This window comes from Nicotiana tabacum, chromosome 6, assembly GCF_000715075.1.
Source record: "Nicotiana tabacum cultivar K326 chromosome 6, ASM71507v2, whole genome shotgun sequence".
In the NCBI taxonomy this organism is placed as follows: domain Eukaryota; kingdom Viridiplantae; phylum Streptophyta; class Magnoliopsida; order Solanales; family Solanaceae; genus Nicotiana; species Nicotiana tabacum.
This window is the reverse complement of record NC_134085.1, coordinates 175,339,553-175,356,630: the sequence shown is the minus strand read 5'-3', so window position 1 is coordinate 175,356,630 and position 17,078 is coordinate 175,339,553. Positions and strand designations below refer to the sequence as shown.

At 37.7% G+C, this 17,078-nt stretch overlaps 1 protein-coding gene across 1 annotated transcript; it reads right to left on the bottom strand.

The window, feature by feature from the left end:
• LOC107819688 (HIPL1 protein-like) lies at nucleotides 1-3,108 on the bottom strand. The gene is made up of 5 exons (XM_075254433.1): nucleotides 2,046-3,108; nucleotides 1,741-1,951; nucleotides 1,346-1,521; nucleotides 694-935; nucleotides 1-602 (listed from the first exon to the last, which is right to left on the bottom strand). Exons 1-5 carry the CDS (start codon nucleotides 2,439-2,441, stop codon nucleotides 206-208), a joined length of 1,422 nt encoding a protein of 473 aa, XP_075110534.1. The 5' UTR covers nucleotides 2,442-3,108; the 3' UTR covers nucleotides 1-205.
• Nucleotides 3,109-17,078: the final 13,970 nt, after the last annotated feature.

Genomic DNA, 17,078 nt, shown 5'->3' with positions numbered 1-17,078 from the left:
TCAAAATGTAACTATGAACAAATCTTCGTTGAAGCATGTTTATTTTGCTGTTTTGGGTGTTGGAAAGAAAAGGAAAATAAAAGAGCTCTTTCTAGCAAACAGAGGGAAATAAAAATAAATAAACAACTAATTTTGTTCCTCTTAAATAAAGTCAGCATTTGCCATTTGTTGGGAAATTATTAATGATAACAAATTGCATATCCCATTACACAAGATTCAACAAAAGGAGCATCATGGAAGAAATTATAAGCGCAACGAGTTTTCCACTATCCCATAATTTTCCAGATAAGGAAACTGGAGGAAAAGGTGGTGGTTTATTAGCTAAAGTTCTTTCTTTGGGACAATGGTAATTACATCTGCTTGGACGTGCAACTCTGTAGACACCGGTGGTTGTCAGTATATGAATGTCTTTTTTATTGTCTTCACCTAAGGATGCAACATATCCGATAGCAGGTATAACATCCTCTGCAATTGACTCACAATGAATTGGAGAATCTTGCGCACACCTATATTGGATCTTTGAACTTGTGAAATTTCTACTATTTTCAGGATTTTCAGTACCTGTCCATATTCCATCTGGATACAAGTCTATGTACAAGTACCTGAAAGTTTGATTCGAAATCAGGTGGAGCTGATGAAACAGTATACGTCTACTGAATTATCAAGTTTGTTAGCAAAGAAAAAGATGCAAACCTTCCATACAGACAGGGATCAGTGTGAGACCTATAGAAGTAGCCACCAGTTATGGACGCCGAACCAATTGTCGTATCAGCTTCAGAGTGTTTGTATCCCATGACTGGGAATATGAGACTCTTGGAGTTAGAAAAAGTGCTTCCTTTTGTGGCATTGCTTGGTTTGTAGGGATACGGGCCTTCATAAATGGACCACCCATAGTTTCCACCCTTTGTTATCATATCAATCTCTTCATACTGGTCCTACAAGATTCAGGAAGGAAGATGGTAACTTTATTAGGTGCAGACAATGCTGGATCAAGCAGAGGCTAATATTCTACCACTGTTTTTTGAGTTTCAATTAAGACTAGGATCAGGTTAAGAAGTCAAGCCAATGCCTTCTGGTGAAAAAATTCCTTCCAACTTTACTAAAGCTTTCAGAGGCCTGAGCATTTTCAATCAATTTAGGCCAGCATTTGCGGTTTCTTCTATAGAATCTTGGATAAAGTATTCACAGGCGTATCTATGCAGCAGGGTGAAGACCTTGTTCCAAGAAACTGATTGTATGCCCTTATCTGTTTGAGTTTTTTGATTGAATTTATCAAATTTCCCTTAACCATTAATAAATCATATAAGTAATGACTAGGCTAGTAAGAGAGAGTGAGCTTCCGAACCTGTCCAGCATCTCCACATAGGAAGTAGGAAGGCCTTTCTGAATCAAAACTACAACGCCAAGGATTCCTAAGACCCAAAGCCCAGATTTCAGGCGCTAATTGCTTGTCATTATTGTATGGATTATCTCTTGGTATGGAGTAGTTTCCCCAAAGTCCTTGAATGTGCGCTTCATTTCCTGTCAGTCATCAAAATTGCAGACTTCAGCTGTTACAGTGCAAGAAACACGCACTCTGATCAACCAATTTGTGTCGACCTGCCTACACAAAAGCTTAAATGTTCTTTCCAGAGGCTATGGGAACACTATGTAGTGATTTCAAAAGTTTCATTGGTAAATTTTTGTTTATATTTTTCAGATATTAACAAGTTTACGCAATAAACATTTTGATCAGCATACTTTGATCCACATCTATCCTCAAGATCTTTCCATGCAATGATCTCTTGTTTTGTGCAAAATTGTAAGGATCCCCTCGATGTGTACCAATTCCAGTCATAACATACAAAAACCCATCGGCAGGGCCAAATAGAATCTGCCCTCCATGAACTCCCCTATCTGGAATTCCCATCGTAAAAATCCTCCTCACTTCTAATGGACTAGCCACTTCAGCCTGTCAGCAAGATGATCAAAGTAGGATATTAAGGGAACTTCAATCCAGAAAATCCGTAAATTCATACAGCGATAAGGAAAGCATGGAGGTATACCAAGGAATGTGTTGATGCAGTACCATTCGCTGTGAACTCTGCTACTATAGTATGATACTGACATGGCTCGATGCCACTCTCTACTGGAAGCTTTGCTGGATCACAATTAACTTCCGAGTTGCATGAGCATCTGCCTGAACATCCTGAATGTTGCAACTTATCACAATTGTATGAAACGAAGAAACGACCATTATTCACAAAATTAGGATGGAATTCCATTCCCAATACCCCATATTGGTTACCAAAAAGCACTTGATCAGTTATATCTAGAAAGGGCTTGGATTCATCAAGCTCCAACACTCCATTAGATCCATCCTCGGGAACAGTGGCAATCCATATTTTACCTTGTTGATTCCACAAAAAGACACGGTTAGAGCCGTCAAGGTGTGGAGCCATGCCTATGTAAGATCCATTTCCAATTTTTTCAAGGCAAACACCATTTGAGGCTTGATTTTGAGCTTCACGAATACCAAATGATTGAGCATCATTTATTATGTCCTATAAGTTGATTTCAAGACAGAGAACAACTCAATGAGAGAAAAAGTTTTCAATAGGAAATGTAGATATCTAATCTCAATAAAGCATGAAGGACTCTTACTGAACAGAACTCGGGATCAGAGATATTCACTGCTGCAAATTCCTTATCCAATCTTAAGTCCTCTGCAGAGTCACATCAAACACTCCCATTAATTAGAAAAAAAATCAGTTCTATATCTGATGTGCCCCTAGGTGACTAGGTCCATGTCCAATAAGTAGAAAAGAAAAAAATGGAAGAGAAAATTAAGACAGGCAACTACAACCTATACATAAAAATAAAAAGAGTGATGATAAAGCCTTACTTAACTGAATGCACAAAGTATAGGATGATAAAAAACCAATAAGTAACGAGAGATTCAGGAGAAAAACAGTGCCCATAGCAACCATAGCACTAATGACAGGATGGAACTCCACTTTATAATGTATGCCTTATTATAGGAATGAACTTAAGAGCACCACAGAAACACAACTATTGGAGGATATATGATGAACAACATTAATTCCTATAAAGGCCTTTTGATCTGAATCTTAGTCTCTTCATATATAATGGCTCTAGAAAAATAGTGTAAAATTTTAGGATATGTAATTATATCACTACGTTAATCTGAGTGCACACGCCGATCTCAATGCTATTTTAGTAACACAATTGCATGGGGGGCCAAAACCTTTGCGTCCCAATGTTTGTATCCGGTCGATCTAAGGTTGATTACCTACAGGATTTTCTTTTCTTCGTACACCTTATTACTAGAAAATTACAAATTGGAATACATGGTTAAGCAGGCTCAAGCATCTAAGCAAGCATCACTTAACCAGGGCCCATTTATTGGAATTGGGAAGCATTGTTACCAAAAACATACTACTCCACTATAAAACAAAAAAGAGAATTTAATGAAGAATCACTTATAGCCTGTTTGACCAAGTTTCTCCAAGTTGAAAAACACTTTTTTTTTCCAGGAAAAGTAGTTTTTTTTCAAAGCTGAAGTGTTTGGCAAAACTTTTAGGAAAAAAAAGTGTTTTTGAGGAGAAGTAGAAAAAGTAGCTTCTTCCCAGAAGCATTTTTGAGAAAAATACACTTAGAAACACTTTTTAAAAACTTGGCCAAACACTAATTGCTGTTTAGAATTGTTTTTCAAATTAATTAGCCAAACACAAATTGCTTCTCACCAAAACTACTTTTGAAAAAAACACTTTTGAAAAGAAGCACTCTCAAAATAAGCTGATTTTTTCAGCTTGGCCAAACATGCTATTAAACTCCTGAATCCCGAATCCTGATTTCGATTTTTAAGGTTATTTTCTATGATAGATATCAGAAGATTCAAACTGAAGCTATTTGGGGATAAAGTTAGTATCTTAAGAAATAAAAAAATAAATAAAAACCAACCTAGAAGAATATTCCTTACGAGCATGAATAAGTACATGAAAAATGACACTGCTGTAAAAAATAATAGCCGAAAAATATATAAAATTTGTATATTTTTTGTATGTACATTCTGTATATTATATACAAAAATTATACAAATTTTATATACTTTTTCGGCTAACAAATACAAATAGTTTCTGGCGCAGGCTAAAAATGATAATACCCCAACAGTACAACCTCACCACCAAGTAAAGCCCAAATGCAAGCAAGAACCAAATCAAACAAAAGGGTGAAAACCAAATTATAGCCGGTGACAAAATGAGAGTCATCCGTAGCCAAAAACAAGACGGCACCAGTGATACGCATATTATAACCTGAAGAAGTTAGGGAAGCCACGTCAGCAGAGGTCGTTAAAGTTAGTTAAAAAAAACAGTTAGCACAGTGTCAAGTTAGTTAGAGTAGTTAGCTGGATTTAACAAACTGAGCTGTAATTTTCAATTCCAATCAAGTAGTATAAACACTTGTACTGAGTTCATTACAAGCAATAAGAAAGTATTACAATCTCTGCAGCTGTTGAATTCTCGAATTATATTCCTGAATTCAAGTGTAGTTAACAATTCTGTTAACATTAGTATAAGAGTTTTCGAATTCTCGGTACTCATGGCGAAAGGAACTAGGTCTAATGGTGACACTGCTATGAGAGAGATGATGCAGAAAATGCTGGCAGAGGTGGGGACTCTTGCTAGGGAAGTAGCTCATCTGAAGGGATTAGATCAAACAGTACACGAGCTGAGGGAGCAGATTATAAATTCTGGAGAAAAGCAAAAGGGAAAAACTCCATCAAAGAATGACGAAGGAGCATCTGGAGGAAGGCAATCGAGAGAAAAATCACAAGGTGAAAGGAGTCCTGATTGCACTCACAATTACAATTCAAATCCTACTCGATGGTCAAGAATGGAGTTCTTGCGATTTGCAGGTGAGGATCTAAAATCTTGGTTGTTCAAAATTGAACAATTCTTTTCAGTGGAAAGAGTATCAATGGATGAGAGGTTCGGTGTTGCTGCTTTACAGTTAGAAGGGGACATGAGAGGATCGGTATTGCTGCTTTACAGTTAGAAGGGGACGCAATCTAATGGCACCTGTCATTCATGAAATACAGGCAATATATCCAACCTGCTACTTGGAATGAAAATGTGATGGCCTTAGTTGAAAGATTTGGTACCGATTTTGATGACCCTATGGATAAAATCAAAAAGATCAAACCGTTGGGGAGTGTGAAAGAGTATCAAGCTGTCTTTGAAAGGAATATGACTAGGGTGACATTATCACAAGAGAATGCTATCAGTTGCTTCATTGGGGGGCTCAAACCTGAGCTGATTATTGCAGTCAAAATCAGCAACCCTACAACTCTATCACAAGTATACAAAGCTGCTAGAATGCAGGAGGCATATCTCTCAGCCATCAGACAAACTACTGGCCAGTCCACTTATACTAATCCACCAAAGAAGTACATGGAGTCGAAGGGTTATGACAGACCAATCCTTCCTAATCGTAGCACTAGCAAGGTTCATAGGAGGAGGTTGAGTCCAGAGGAAATGAATGAGAAGAGGGCAAAAGGTTTATGCTTCTTCTATGATGAAAAGTACACTATTGGGCATAAGTGCAAGAATAATAAGCAGTTGTATCTGCTGGAACTTAAGGAGCAAGAAGAAGTGGAGCAATCAGAACTGGAGGAAACACAAGATGAACTGGCTTTGCAGATCCATGATTCAGAGAAAATGACAAAACAAATGGAAATTTTCATCCATGCACTCAATGGATCATTGTGTTGATTGTCAAAAATCCCACATCGGTGGGTGACAATTTGGGTTTGGGAATTTTTCCCTATAAAAGGAGGCATAATGTTTAGGATTTAAACACACCTCTCATTTTCCTTCTTATCTTCTTAATGCATTTGTATCTTCTCTATTTAGTATTATTTCACTTGTATTTTTGGAGTGAAATAAAATATTGGTTGTGTCCGAGGAAGTAGGCAAAATTGGCCGAACCTCGTAAATTCTGGTATTCTTTCTATTGTTGCTTTATTATCTTATTTATCATTTGGTGGCTGTCATAATTTTTGGTATAGTAGTTGTGACTCATTCACACTATATACATTTGGCTTCCGCAACAATTGGTATCAGAGCCAAGGTACTGTCCAAGTATGCTCTGTGGTTGTAGCATAGTCTGATCTTCCACATCAGAAAAGATTTATCTTGGTAACTGAGTCAAGGTTCTATTTGAGTATGCTCTGTGGTTGCAGCTTAGTCTCATCTTCCACACCAGAAAGGAAATAATCTTGATTTGTGTCGTCAGCTATTAAATAATATTTGTGTCAAAGATGGGAGACAATAAACAAGAAGAATCTACATCAAGTGTCAACAATACGTCATCATTGGCATCTTCGCTTATGACAAGAATTGTGTCAAATGCGAAATTTGCGGTAGAAATTTTTGACGGGTCAGGACATTTTGGGATGTGGCAAGGCGAGGTTCTAGATGTCCTTTTTCAACAAGGGCTAGATCTTGCCATTGAAGAAAAAAGACCAGACATTATTGGAGAAGAAGATTGGAGAATTATCAATCGTGTTGCTTGCGGTACCATTCGATCCTACCTTGCTAGAGAGCAGAAATATCCATACACAAAGGAAACTTCTGCAAGTAAATTATGGAAAGTACTGGAGGATAAATTTTTGAAGAGAAACAGTCAAAATAAATTATACATGAAGAAGAGATTGTTTCGCTTCACCTATGTTCCTGGTACCACAATGAACGAACATATCACCAGTTTCAATAAATTGGTCACAGATTTGCAAAATATGGATGCAACTTTTAATGATGGTGACTTGGCCTTGATGTTGTTGGGGTCACTTCCTGATGAGTACGAGCACCTTGAAACTACTCTACTCCATGGGAATGACGAAATTTCTCTCAGAGAAGTTTATTCGGCTTTGTACAGCTATGAACAAAGAAAGGAAAAAAAATAAAAGGGCGGAGAAGGAGAAGCACTAGTTGTGAGGGGTCGTCCTCAAAATCAAATGAGGACAAAGAAGGGAAGATCCAAGTCAAGATCTAGACCCAACAAAGATGAATGTGCCTTTTGTCGAGAAAAGGGACACTGGAAGAAAGACTGTCCGAAGTTGAAGAATAAGGCCAAACATAACAATGGAAAGGCCATTATGGATTCAAATGTAGTTGATTGTGATGATTTAGACTTTTCATTAGTTACAACAGAGCCATCAACATCAGCAGACATATGGCTGATGGACTCGGCTTGTAGCTATCATATGTGTCCTAACAGGGACTGGTTCGTGAATTTTCAAGAAGGAGAATATGGAGTCATCCACACAGCGGATAACAACCCTCTTACCTCATATGGCACTAGTGGTAATGAAGGCAAACCAGAAGAACAATAACATGTACCGTTATCGCGGTAGTACAGTTATTGCAACAACGATAGTAACATCCAGTGACGAAAAAGAGGCAGAAGCAACCAGGCTATGGAACATGCGCTTGGGACATGCTCAGAAAAATCCTTCAAAACTTTATCAGATCAAGGATTGTAAAAAGGAGTAAAGGCTTGCAACTTGGAGTTTTGCAAGCATTGTGTCAAAGGGAAACAGACAAGGGTTAAATTTGGTACAACGATCCATAATACTAAAGGCATTTTCGATTATGTACACTCTGATGCTTGGGGTCCTTTCAAAACACCTTTATTGGGTGGAAAGCACTATTTTGTAACTTTTGTTGATAATTTTTCCCGAAGAGTGTGGGTGTATACAATGAAGAGCAAAGATGAAGTGTTGGGAATTTTTCTCAAATGGAAAATGACGGTGGAGAATCAAACAGGTAGGAGGATCAAGTGTATTCGCACAGACAATGGAGGTGAATACAAAAATGATCATTTTAATAAGGTCTGTGAAAATGATGGCATCGTCAGACACTTCACTATCAGACATACACCACAACAGAATGGAGTGGCAGAACGTATGAACCGGACCTTGCTGGAGAAGGTACGGTGTATGTTGTCCAATGCTGGCTTGGGCAAAGAATTTTGGGCTGAGGCAGTTACATATGCATGACACCTCATTAATCGCTTACCATCTGCTGCTATTAATGGCAAGACACCATTTGAAAAATGGTATGGAAAGCCTGCTGTAGATTATGACTCTTTGCACGTGTTTGGCTCAACTGCATATTATCATGTGACAGAGCCAAAATTGGATCCAATGGCAAAGAAGACTATTTTTATAGGGATTACTTCTGGAATCAAAAGATATCGCTTATGGTGTCCTATGACAAAGAAAGTAATATTCAGCAGGGATGTTACCTTTGGTGAATCTGCTATGGTAAATAAGGTAACAGAAGATACCAAACAAAATGAGGGTGCTTCTAAGCAGGTGGAGTTTGAGAGAAAATTTATTTTTCCTACACAAAAAGCAGAGGAGAAAACAAATGAAGATTATCCTCTGGATGAAGAGCCAGTAGAGAGGGAGATTCCAACTCAGGAACCTCAACAACAACTTGAATCAATTGGAACTAGCAGGCCAAAAAAGATAATAACAAAACTTGTTTGTCTTATAGAGATGGTTGCTTGTGCCGCCTCAATTGTAGCTGATGATGTTCCTACCACTTATAAAGACACAGTCCAAAGTTCAGAAGAAGATAAGTAGAGGATTGCCATGAATGATGAAATACAGTCCCTTCATCAGAATCATACATGGAGATTGGCCAATCACCCGAAGGGAAAGAAAGCAATTGGGTGCAAATGGGTATTTGCAAAGAAAGAAGGATTTCCTAACCAAGAAGATGTTCGCTACAAAGCAAGATTGGTGGCCAAAGGATATGCTCAAAAGGAGGGAATTGATTACAATGAAGTGTTTTCTCCAGTTGTAAAACATTCATTCATTAGAATTATGTTGGCTTTGGTAGCACAGTTGGATTTGGAACTAGTTCAGATGGATGTAAAAACTGCGTTTTTACATGGAAACTTGAGGATGAAATCTACATGACTCAGCCAGAAGGATTCAAAGTTGCTGGAAAAGAAAATATGGTGTGCAAACTTGAAAAATCATTATATGGATTGCAACAATCTTCTAGACAATGGTACAAGCAATTTGATGAGTTTATGTTGCGGCAAGGGTACAAGAGAAGAAAATACGATTATTGTGTGTATTTGCGCAAGCTTAAAGATGGTTCATTTGTATATCTTCTCCTATATGTTGATGATGTTGATATCTTCCGAGAATTCGGAAGAAATTGATAAGTTGAAGATTCAACTGAAGAAGGAGTTCGAGATGAAGGATCTAGGTGAGGCAAAGAAAATTCTTGGCATGGAGATAATAAGATATAGACGTTCAAAGAAACTCTGTTTATCTCAGAAAGAATATTTGAAGAGAGTACTGCATCGTTTTGGCATAGATGAGAAGACTAAGCCAGTTAGTACTCCACTTGCTCCCCATTTTAAGCTAAGTACTACTATGTTGCCAAAAGATGAAGCTGAACAGGAGTATATGTCAAGGGTACCATATGCAAATGTTATTGGTAGCTTGATGTATGCAATGGTCTGTACGAGACCTGACATTTCACAAGCTGTTAGAGTTATTAGCAGATATATGCATAATCCAGGAAAGGAGCATTGGCAAGCTGTGAAGTGGATTCTACGGTATATTCACACTACTGTAGATGTTGGGTTATTTTTTGAGCAGGAAGGCAATCAGTCTGTAGTTGGATATTGTGACTCAGATTATGCGGGTGATCTGGACAAACGAAGATCAACTACTGGTTATGTGTTTACTTTTGCAAAGACACCAGTTAGTTGGAAGTCTACTTTGCAGTCAACAATTGCTTTGTCTACAACAGAGGCGGAGTACATGGCTATTACAGAGGCTATGAAAGAGGTAATTTGGCTTCAGGGGTTGCTAAAAGAGCTTGGTGTTGAACAAAAAAGTATCACAATTTTTTGTGATAGTCAAAGTGCTATTCAATTAGCGAAGAACCAAGTTTATCATGCAAGGACGAAGCACATTGATGTTCGGTATCATTTCGTGCGAGAAATCATAGAAGAACGTGGAGTCACGGTGAAGAAAATTCATACTACAGAGAATCCTGTTGATATGCTGACAAAAGTGGTGATTGCGGTCAAGTTTCAACATTGTTTGGATTTGATCAACATTGTTGAACACTGAAGATTAAAGATGAAGACACAACCAAAATTTGTTATTGAGAGAAAGTTGAAGATGTGGAATTTTGCCAAGGTGGAGATTTGTTGATTGTCAAAAGTCCCACATCGGTGGGTGACAATTTGGGTTTGGGAATATTTCCCTATAAAAGGAGGCCTAATGTTTAGGATTTAAACACACCTCTCATTTGCCTTCTTTTCTTCTTAAGGCATTTGTATCTTCTCTCTTTAGTATTATTTCACTTGTATTTTTGGAGTGAAATAAAATATTGGTTGTGTCCGAGGAAGTAGGCAAAATTGGCCGAACCTCGTAAATTCTGGTGTTCCTTTTATTGTTGCTTTATTATCTTATTTATTATTTGGTGGCTGTCATAATTTTTGGTATAGTAGTTGTGACTCATTCACACTATATACATTTGGCTTCCGCAACAATTGGTATCAGAGCCAAGGTACTGTCTATCACTCCAAGAAACCATTGCATATCTTGGTTGACATGGGAAGTTCTCACAACTTCATTGATCCAGCAGTAGCGGAGCATCTAGGGTGTCCCATTACCCAGATTTCACCTCAAGTAGTGGTTGCATCTAATGGTGTGATGAAGGTGGACAAGGTTTGCAGTGTTTCTTGGCTATTATTAGAGGGTGCAGAATTTGCAGCTGAGTTCCTGATCCTACCACTAGGGTCTTGTAGAGTAGTATTGGGTGGTACAATGGTTACTAACATTGGGGGATATTAAGATGAATTTCATAAAGTTGACTATGAAATTCATCTATAAAGGAAAGAGGCATGTTCTGAGAGGAGCTGGTAGACAGATATTGAGTCATGGAGCTAGGAAGTTAGCCAAAATCACAGGTAATCACTCAAAACTTTGCATGATTCAGTTAGTACCAACCATGTGTAATGAAGTACAATGGTATTCTCTAGAAGCTAAAGAAATGACTAAACTTGATCCTAAGTTGTTGGCTTTACTAGATGAGTCCAAAACAATCTTTGATGAACCTAGTCAACTACCCCCATCTAGAGGTGTATTTGACCATAGAATCATTTTACAAAATGGTACTGAACCAATCAATAAGCGACCTTACATATATCCATCAATTAAAAAGGATGTGATTGAAACTCTAGTTAAACAAATGCTGGATCAGGAAATCATTCAACCTAGCAGCAGCCCCTTTGTTGCACATTTGGTATTGGCAGGGAAGAAAGATGAGACTTGGAGACTATGTGTTGACTATAGGGATTTGAATAAGGCCACTGTGAAGAAAAAATTTCCTATACCTATTGTGGAGGATTTACTAGATGAATTAGGGGGATCTAAAGTCTTCTCTAAAATTGATCTATGGTCGGGCTATCATCAGCTAAGAATTGCTACTGAAGAGATACCTAAGATTGCCTTTAGAACACACTCAGGCCACTATGAATATCTAGTCATGCCCTTTGGATTGTCAAATGATCCTTCTACATTCCAAGGCTTGATGAATTCTGTGTTCAATGCTTTCCTCAGGAAGTATGTGTTGGTGATTTTTGATGATATTCTGATCTATAGCAGATCCTTAGAGGATCATTTATGGCATTTAAGGGCCGTCTTTCAAGAAATAGAGAACCATCAATTGTACGCTAAAATAAGTAAGTGTTTCTTTGAGGTTAAAAGGATAGAATACCTGGGCCATTTCATCACTGAAGAAGGTGTGTCCACTAAGCCATAGAAGATAGAAGTTGTGAAGCAGTGGCCTATACCAACAACTATTAAGCAACTAAGGGGGTTCTTGGGATTAGCCGGGTATTATAGAAGATTTATTCTGTCACGACCCAAACCGAAGGGCCGCGACGGGCACCCGGTGCCTTACTCAACCGAGTACCAACGTAACATATCTTTCTTATCATGTTATCATGAGTAAATGATCTAGAAAACTCGTCCTGAGATAACAAGAATAAAACATAAGGGAATAGTCAACATATGAAGACCCAACATGATATACAAACTAATATATGTGACATACGGGCCTATAAGGCCGACATGACCATTAGTAAACTCGAAACATAGGCCGACAAGGCCATACAATTATCCATACACCTGACATATGTCTACAAGCCTCTAAGAGTACATAAAATCATAAAGGTCGGGACAGGGCCCCGCCATATCAATCAATACATATCCAAAGCATACTGACCAAATAGGCAACTCCGGAGCAAGTGGAGTGCACCAACACCTTCGCTGAGCTGATAGCCTACTAGGAGGACTGTCAACCTATCAATCGGGACCTGCGGGCATGAAATGCAGCGTCCCCAGGCAAAAGGGACGTCAGTACGAATAAAGTACCGAGTATGTTAGGCGGGAAAGCATAAACAAGAACAGTAATGTAAAGAGAGAGATAGAGGAGATACAACCTGCAACATCAGAGTGCCTCTGGGGGTTACTGATATGAAATGCATAATACATATATATACATAAACTTTTTAAAACATTCGCCTCTGTGGGCATCATCATCATCATATCGTACCCGGCCTCAAAGAGGACTCGGTAAAAGCGTACCCGACCATCATAAGGTTCGGTAGAATTGTACCCGGCCACGTGGAGCTCGGTAAACCCAACTGATCAGTGGTTGCACAATAGGTGCCGTACCCGGCCGACTATAGCACGGCTCGGTAGAGTAAAATAGATACTATAAATAATGCATGCTAGACTCATGGAATCATCTTCTAAACCTTTTGGAGTGACTTAAGAACATTATGGACATCCCTACCATCAATATGAACCTTAGTAGGATTTAAGGATCATACACACTTGTTTAGAATAATTTTATAAGGAAAGAACAACATGGACAACCTTAGTTGCTAGGAGTAGAGTCATTAAGAAATAGCGTATCGTTTATGTTCATTTCATTTTAGACTATGCCAAAAGAAAGAAGAAAGTGCCTTAACATACCTTAAACCCGTTGAGTCCTTAATCCCTTCCAAGCAACTCTTCAAACAAGTCAACTCAATCTATCATAGTATAAGGAGATTCAAAATCAGTGCTGAGCAAAGGCTAAGTCTATAACTTAAGCTAGTAGCTCGTTTACGTAAATTTGGGCAGCATCTCCATTGTAACAAGGGCCTCCTCCAATACCATATACCAACAACAATGACCAGATCAATCCATCAATACATAATTATCAATATCAAGACACCATATAACCACAACAAGTCAAGACTACATTACGACGAGCGGCAAACTCCGATTGGAATCCGTATACCCCTTATCAATCCTTATAGACTTCTTACTTCAACATAAAAGTATCATTAACTTGATAATGAAGTCATTAATCAATGATTCCAGCCTTATACCATATATTTATAACAACGAAAATAATCCACAACTTCAACTATCCCCAACTAGCAACTTTATTCACTAGTTCAGGTCTAGCCCATCCATTTAACTTAATCAATATCAAGATAACCTTAGGCACAAGCAAGAACACAATATACATACCTCCTACAGTAACTTCAAGTCAAAATCCAAGTTATATTCATTTTACAACAACCTTTAATAGCAATACAACACCATAGAAGTGACTTAAGCTAGTCCAAGTATTATCTTATAGTTTATCATCCTAACAACTTAACCAACATACAAGAAAGCTTAAGCACAATTACTAGGTTGTTATACTCACCTTAGATAGCAGCAGCAACTTGGAATTTCATCCAAATACAGCCCACAACAATCCTCAATGACAACACAACCTCAAAGAGGTGTTGTTCTTCACTAGAACTAAGTTTTGATGTTGAAATATGGTGTAATCACTTTGGAATCACTTCAAACCCTTGTGATATATGTTTAGGAGGGTTAGGAGAAGTTTGGAGACGAACTTTAGTTGAAAAATGAGCAAAAATAGGCGTCCAAATCGTTTATAAATTGAAGTAGGTCAACCACCGCCTAAGTGGGTCCCATTGGGAGCTGCTTGCGCGGTCTCGCAAAAATGCGAATATCTCTCTACTCGGATGTCGTATTGACAAACGGTTTAATGCGTTAGAAACTAGACTCGTAGACCTTCAATTTTGTAGGTAGAACACCCCATTATTCCAAGTATATTTGGAGAAATTCTCAGATACATTTGACCTAAATTTCAACAAATTTATGAATGTAACTTGTGATGACCTTTGCCAACTCTTGTTCCACAACTTGCTTGCCTTCAAAATGTAGAAAATGAATATCATACGACTAAAATAACTCATAGAATAACCTCGTTATCATGTTAATAACCCTAGTCTCACCCCAAAGTACATGTTATAACATTCGAAACTTGTCGACTTTCGACGAAACTTATTTTCTTCAATTGGTTTAGCTTCTAAGATTTCCAACCCTCTTGGTAATCGTTATTCATGATCTTAAATATTTGTAACCTCCAAGGTAACATTATTAACTTACTTTATTTGCTTCCAAATAGAATCTCATTTCTGAGCTTACATCAATGACTTACGATGTACTCTCACGTATGAAAACTTGGGGTGTAACATCATTCCCCTCTTTGGAACATTCGTCCTCGAATGTTGACTGATGCACTTATCAATTTCATAAACTATGGCTCTTACGAATACTTTAATGTTCATCTTGCCATCTAAGTAACAGTTTTGTGAATAAATCCAAATGCTTGGGCATTCCCCCCTTTTAGGCCTCTTTGTCACGCCATGACATGTGGTCGGAATTTTTCCAACATCGTAACATTTGCTACCTTATATCATGCAGTATGTACGACTGTGTCCTTATATGAGTGCCTAGCGACTCGTCTTCCCTTTTTCCTCCATCTTTTAGCCAATCTATAAGCCTCACCGTATGAACATATACAGAATTATGAAAAGTTGTCCCTCTAGAAATCTATAGGTGTATTGATGTCTTTCGCTTGGTATTTTATAGAACTTAAGACTATTGCTATCTCTTGTTTCATAGCCTTGCATATCTATCCTTATGGATTTACTACATCTAGGCAGGTTATACTATACCATAAAACTTACTTCGTTTTATAATTACCGAGGCTTGCTACCCAACTCCAGGTTACTCTCTCGCTGCTTATCCTATATGTATAAATCTAAGTCCTTTAGTGCTTCCTCATTTTTATTCATCTTAAGAATAACAAACAAATCTCATCTCATACTTTGGAACTTGTACCCATCTATTGTTTATTCACCTTAATGTTGATCTATAATCTATCACTGATAACTTGCAACCTCTTACGTAATACACTGTCACTAGGGCTCACATCTTATTAGGGAACATATGAAGTGATTTTCCTGATCCACCTAGGGATAATACTATACTTCAATAACCATATTTCATTGCATCCCAACGCGATTCATCTTATGGGGGTATTCTAATCCCGTGCAATTAATGAAATCCCTTTCTCATTAAATCATTACTCAATCAAAGGCCTAAGAATCATCCTCTTATCTATCACAATTACACCCTTATTCTACCGCCAGGGCAACATTCCATCTCTTCTAAATGCACCTAGTCTTAGACTCCTCTGGGTTCATTCAGGCTGTATAGAGTTTTTTATTCATATGGAAATCATCAGCTCCCTTGTTTTGATGGGTTTAATCCCGAGGACATACATATTCTCGTCACCTTCTCACTCATCTTTTCATATCCTTACTCCTATCTACCTAAAACCTTGTTGCTCTACAATACTTTACCTTAGGACCTACACCGATCTATTTATACTACTCCCAACCTTCCTTTAACTTGATAGCACCATAAATTTCCTTTTGTGCCTTCTCAGTTGTCCTTAAATGTAAGCAATTACTTTTGATGGTCGTTCTATCACTTGTTGCATGAATACTTGGCTTGTCCTTTTTGCCCACGAATACTATAATTTCTTGTACCTTATATGATCTCAAACATCACCTTTGATAGCTTCTTTTTTACCATTCATTAGCCATGATAGGTGCCACTTTCTTATGGAGTGTATACAATATTGTAGTGAGACTGTTGTTACAGGATCATTTACTCTCTAGCTCACTATGCTTAGGTGGAAACCTTCTTCCTTATTTCCTCAACTAGTCTTTCATTGTAGTACTTAAGGAGACCTTCTGGCTCTTGTAAAGTTGCGAGCTTGATATATCGTACACCCGAAGGTAATTTTCGTTATTCTTACTTGCCTATAATAATCCTTAGTTACATAAATTTATGCCTTTGTGATCGTAGGGTTACTTCTAAGCTCAAATTTTTATTGTCTCCTTAGTGACACTCTCTCTTATTTTCATAAACCTTTAAAAGTGGTACCTTTAATTGCCTCAACTCCTATCTGAATTTTTTTCAAATGATTGCGATCTTGTATCTGCGAGACTGAATTCATTATGCTGCAGTTCACTACATTTATCTTGCATGATCTATTGATTTATCCGTGACCTCTTGTCTAGCCATAACTGGGCTCTTCCTAAATCAACTACTAATTACTCGTTGGTCCATTCTCATATATATATATATATATATATATATATATATATATATATATATATATATATATATATATATATATATATATATATATATATATATATTCTGCATAATCCCTCTTGGGATATATCCTTTGTCTTAACTTATCTCTCACCACTAGCTCCAGATGTATCAAATGTCCATTCATACTTATTTATCAATAACATCCTGGCCGGAAACTTTTACTGCCTCTCCCCGGTGTCGTGCTTGTATAATGTTCTGGATTTGCAACATATCTGCAGGAACTGAATAAATGCAACATCATCCCTTTCTCCTTTTTACCACATTCTTCCTTTACCATTCCATAGTTAACTGAACCGCTTAACTCCGACTTAATACCATATCACACCATATCCCCCCCTTCAGGGGAGTACTAAGATTTAGTACTACGACGATCTACCTATACTTGTTTTATCTTTTCATATTCGGCGTCTTTTCACATTAT

What these genes read in the sequence shown, in the direction of transcription:
- LOC107819688 (XM_075254433.1), bottom strand. Translation starts at nt 2,441, where the DNA reads ATGGCTCCACACCTTGACGGCTCTAACCGTGTCTTTTTGTGGAATCAA. An exon ending in GAGGATAGATGTGGATCAAA is followed by an intron (nt 1,522 to 1,740) that starts GTATGCTGATCA and finishes GATGACTGACAG; the next exon opens with GAAATGAAGCGCACATTCAA. An exon ending in TATGTGGAGATGCTGGACAG is followed by an intron (nt 936 to 1,345) that starts GTTCGGAAGCTC and finishes TGAATCTTGTAG; the next exon opens with GACCAGTATGAAGAGATTGA.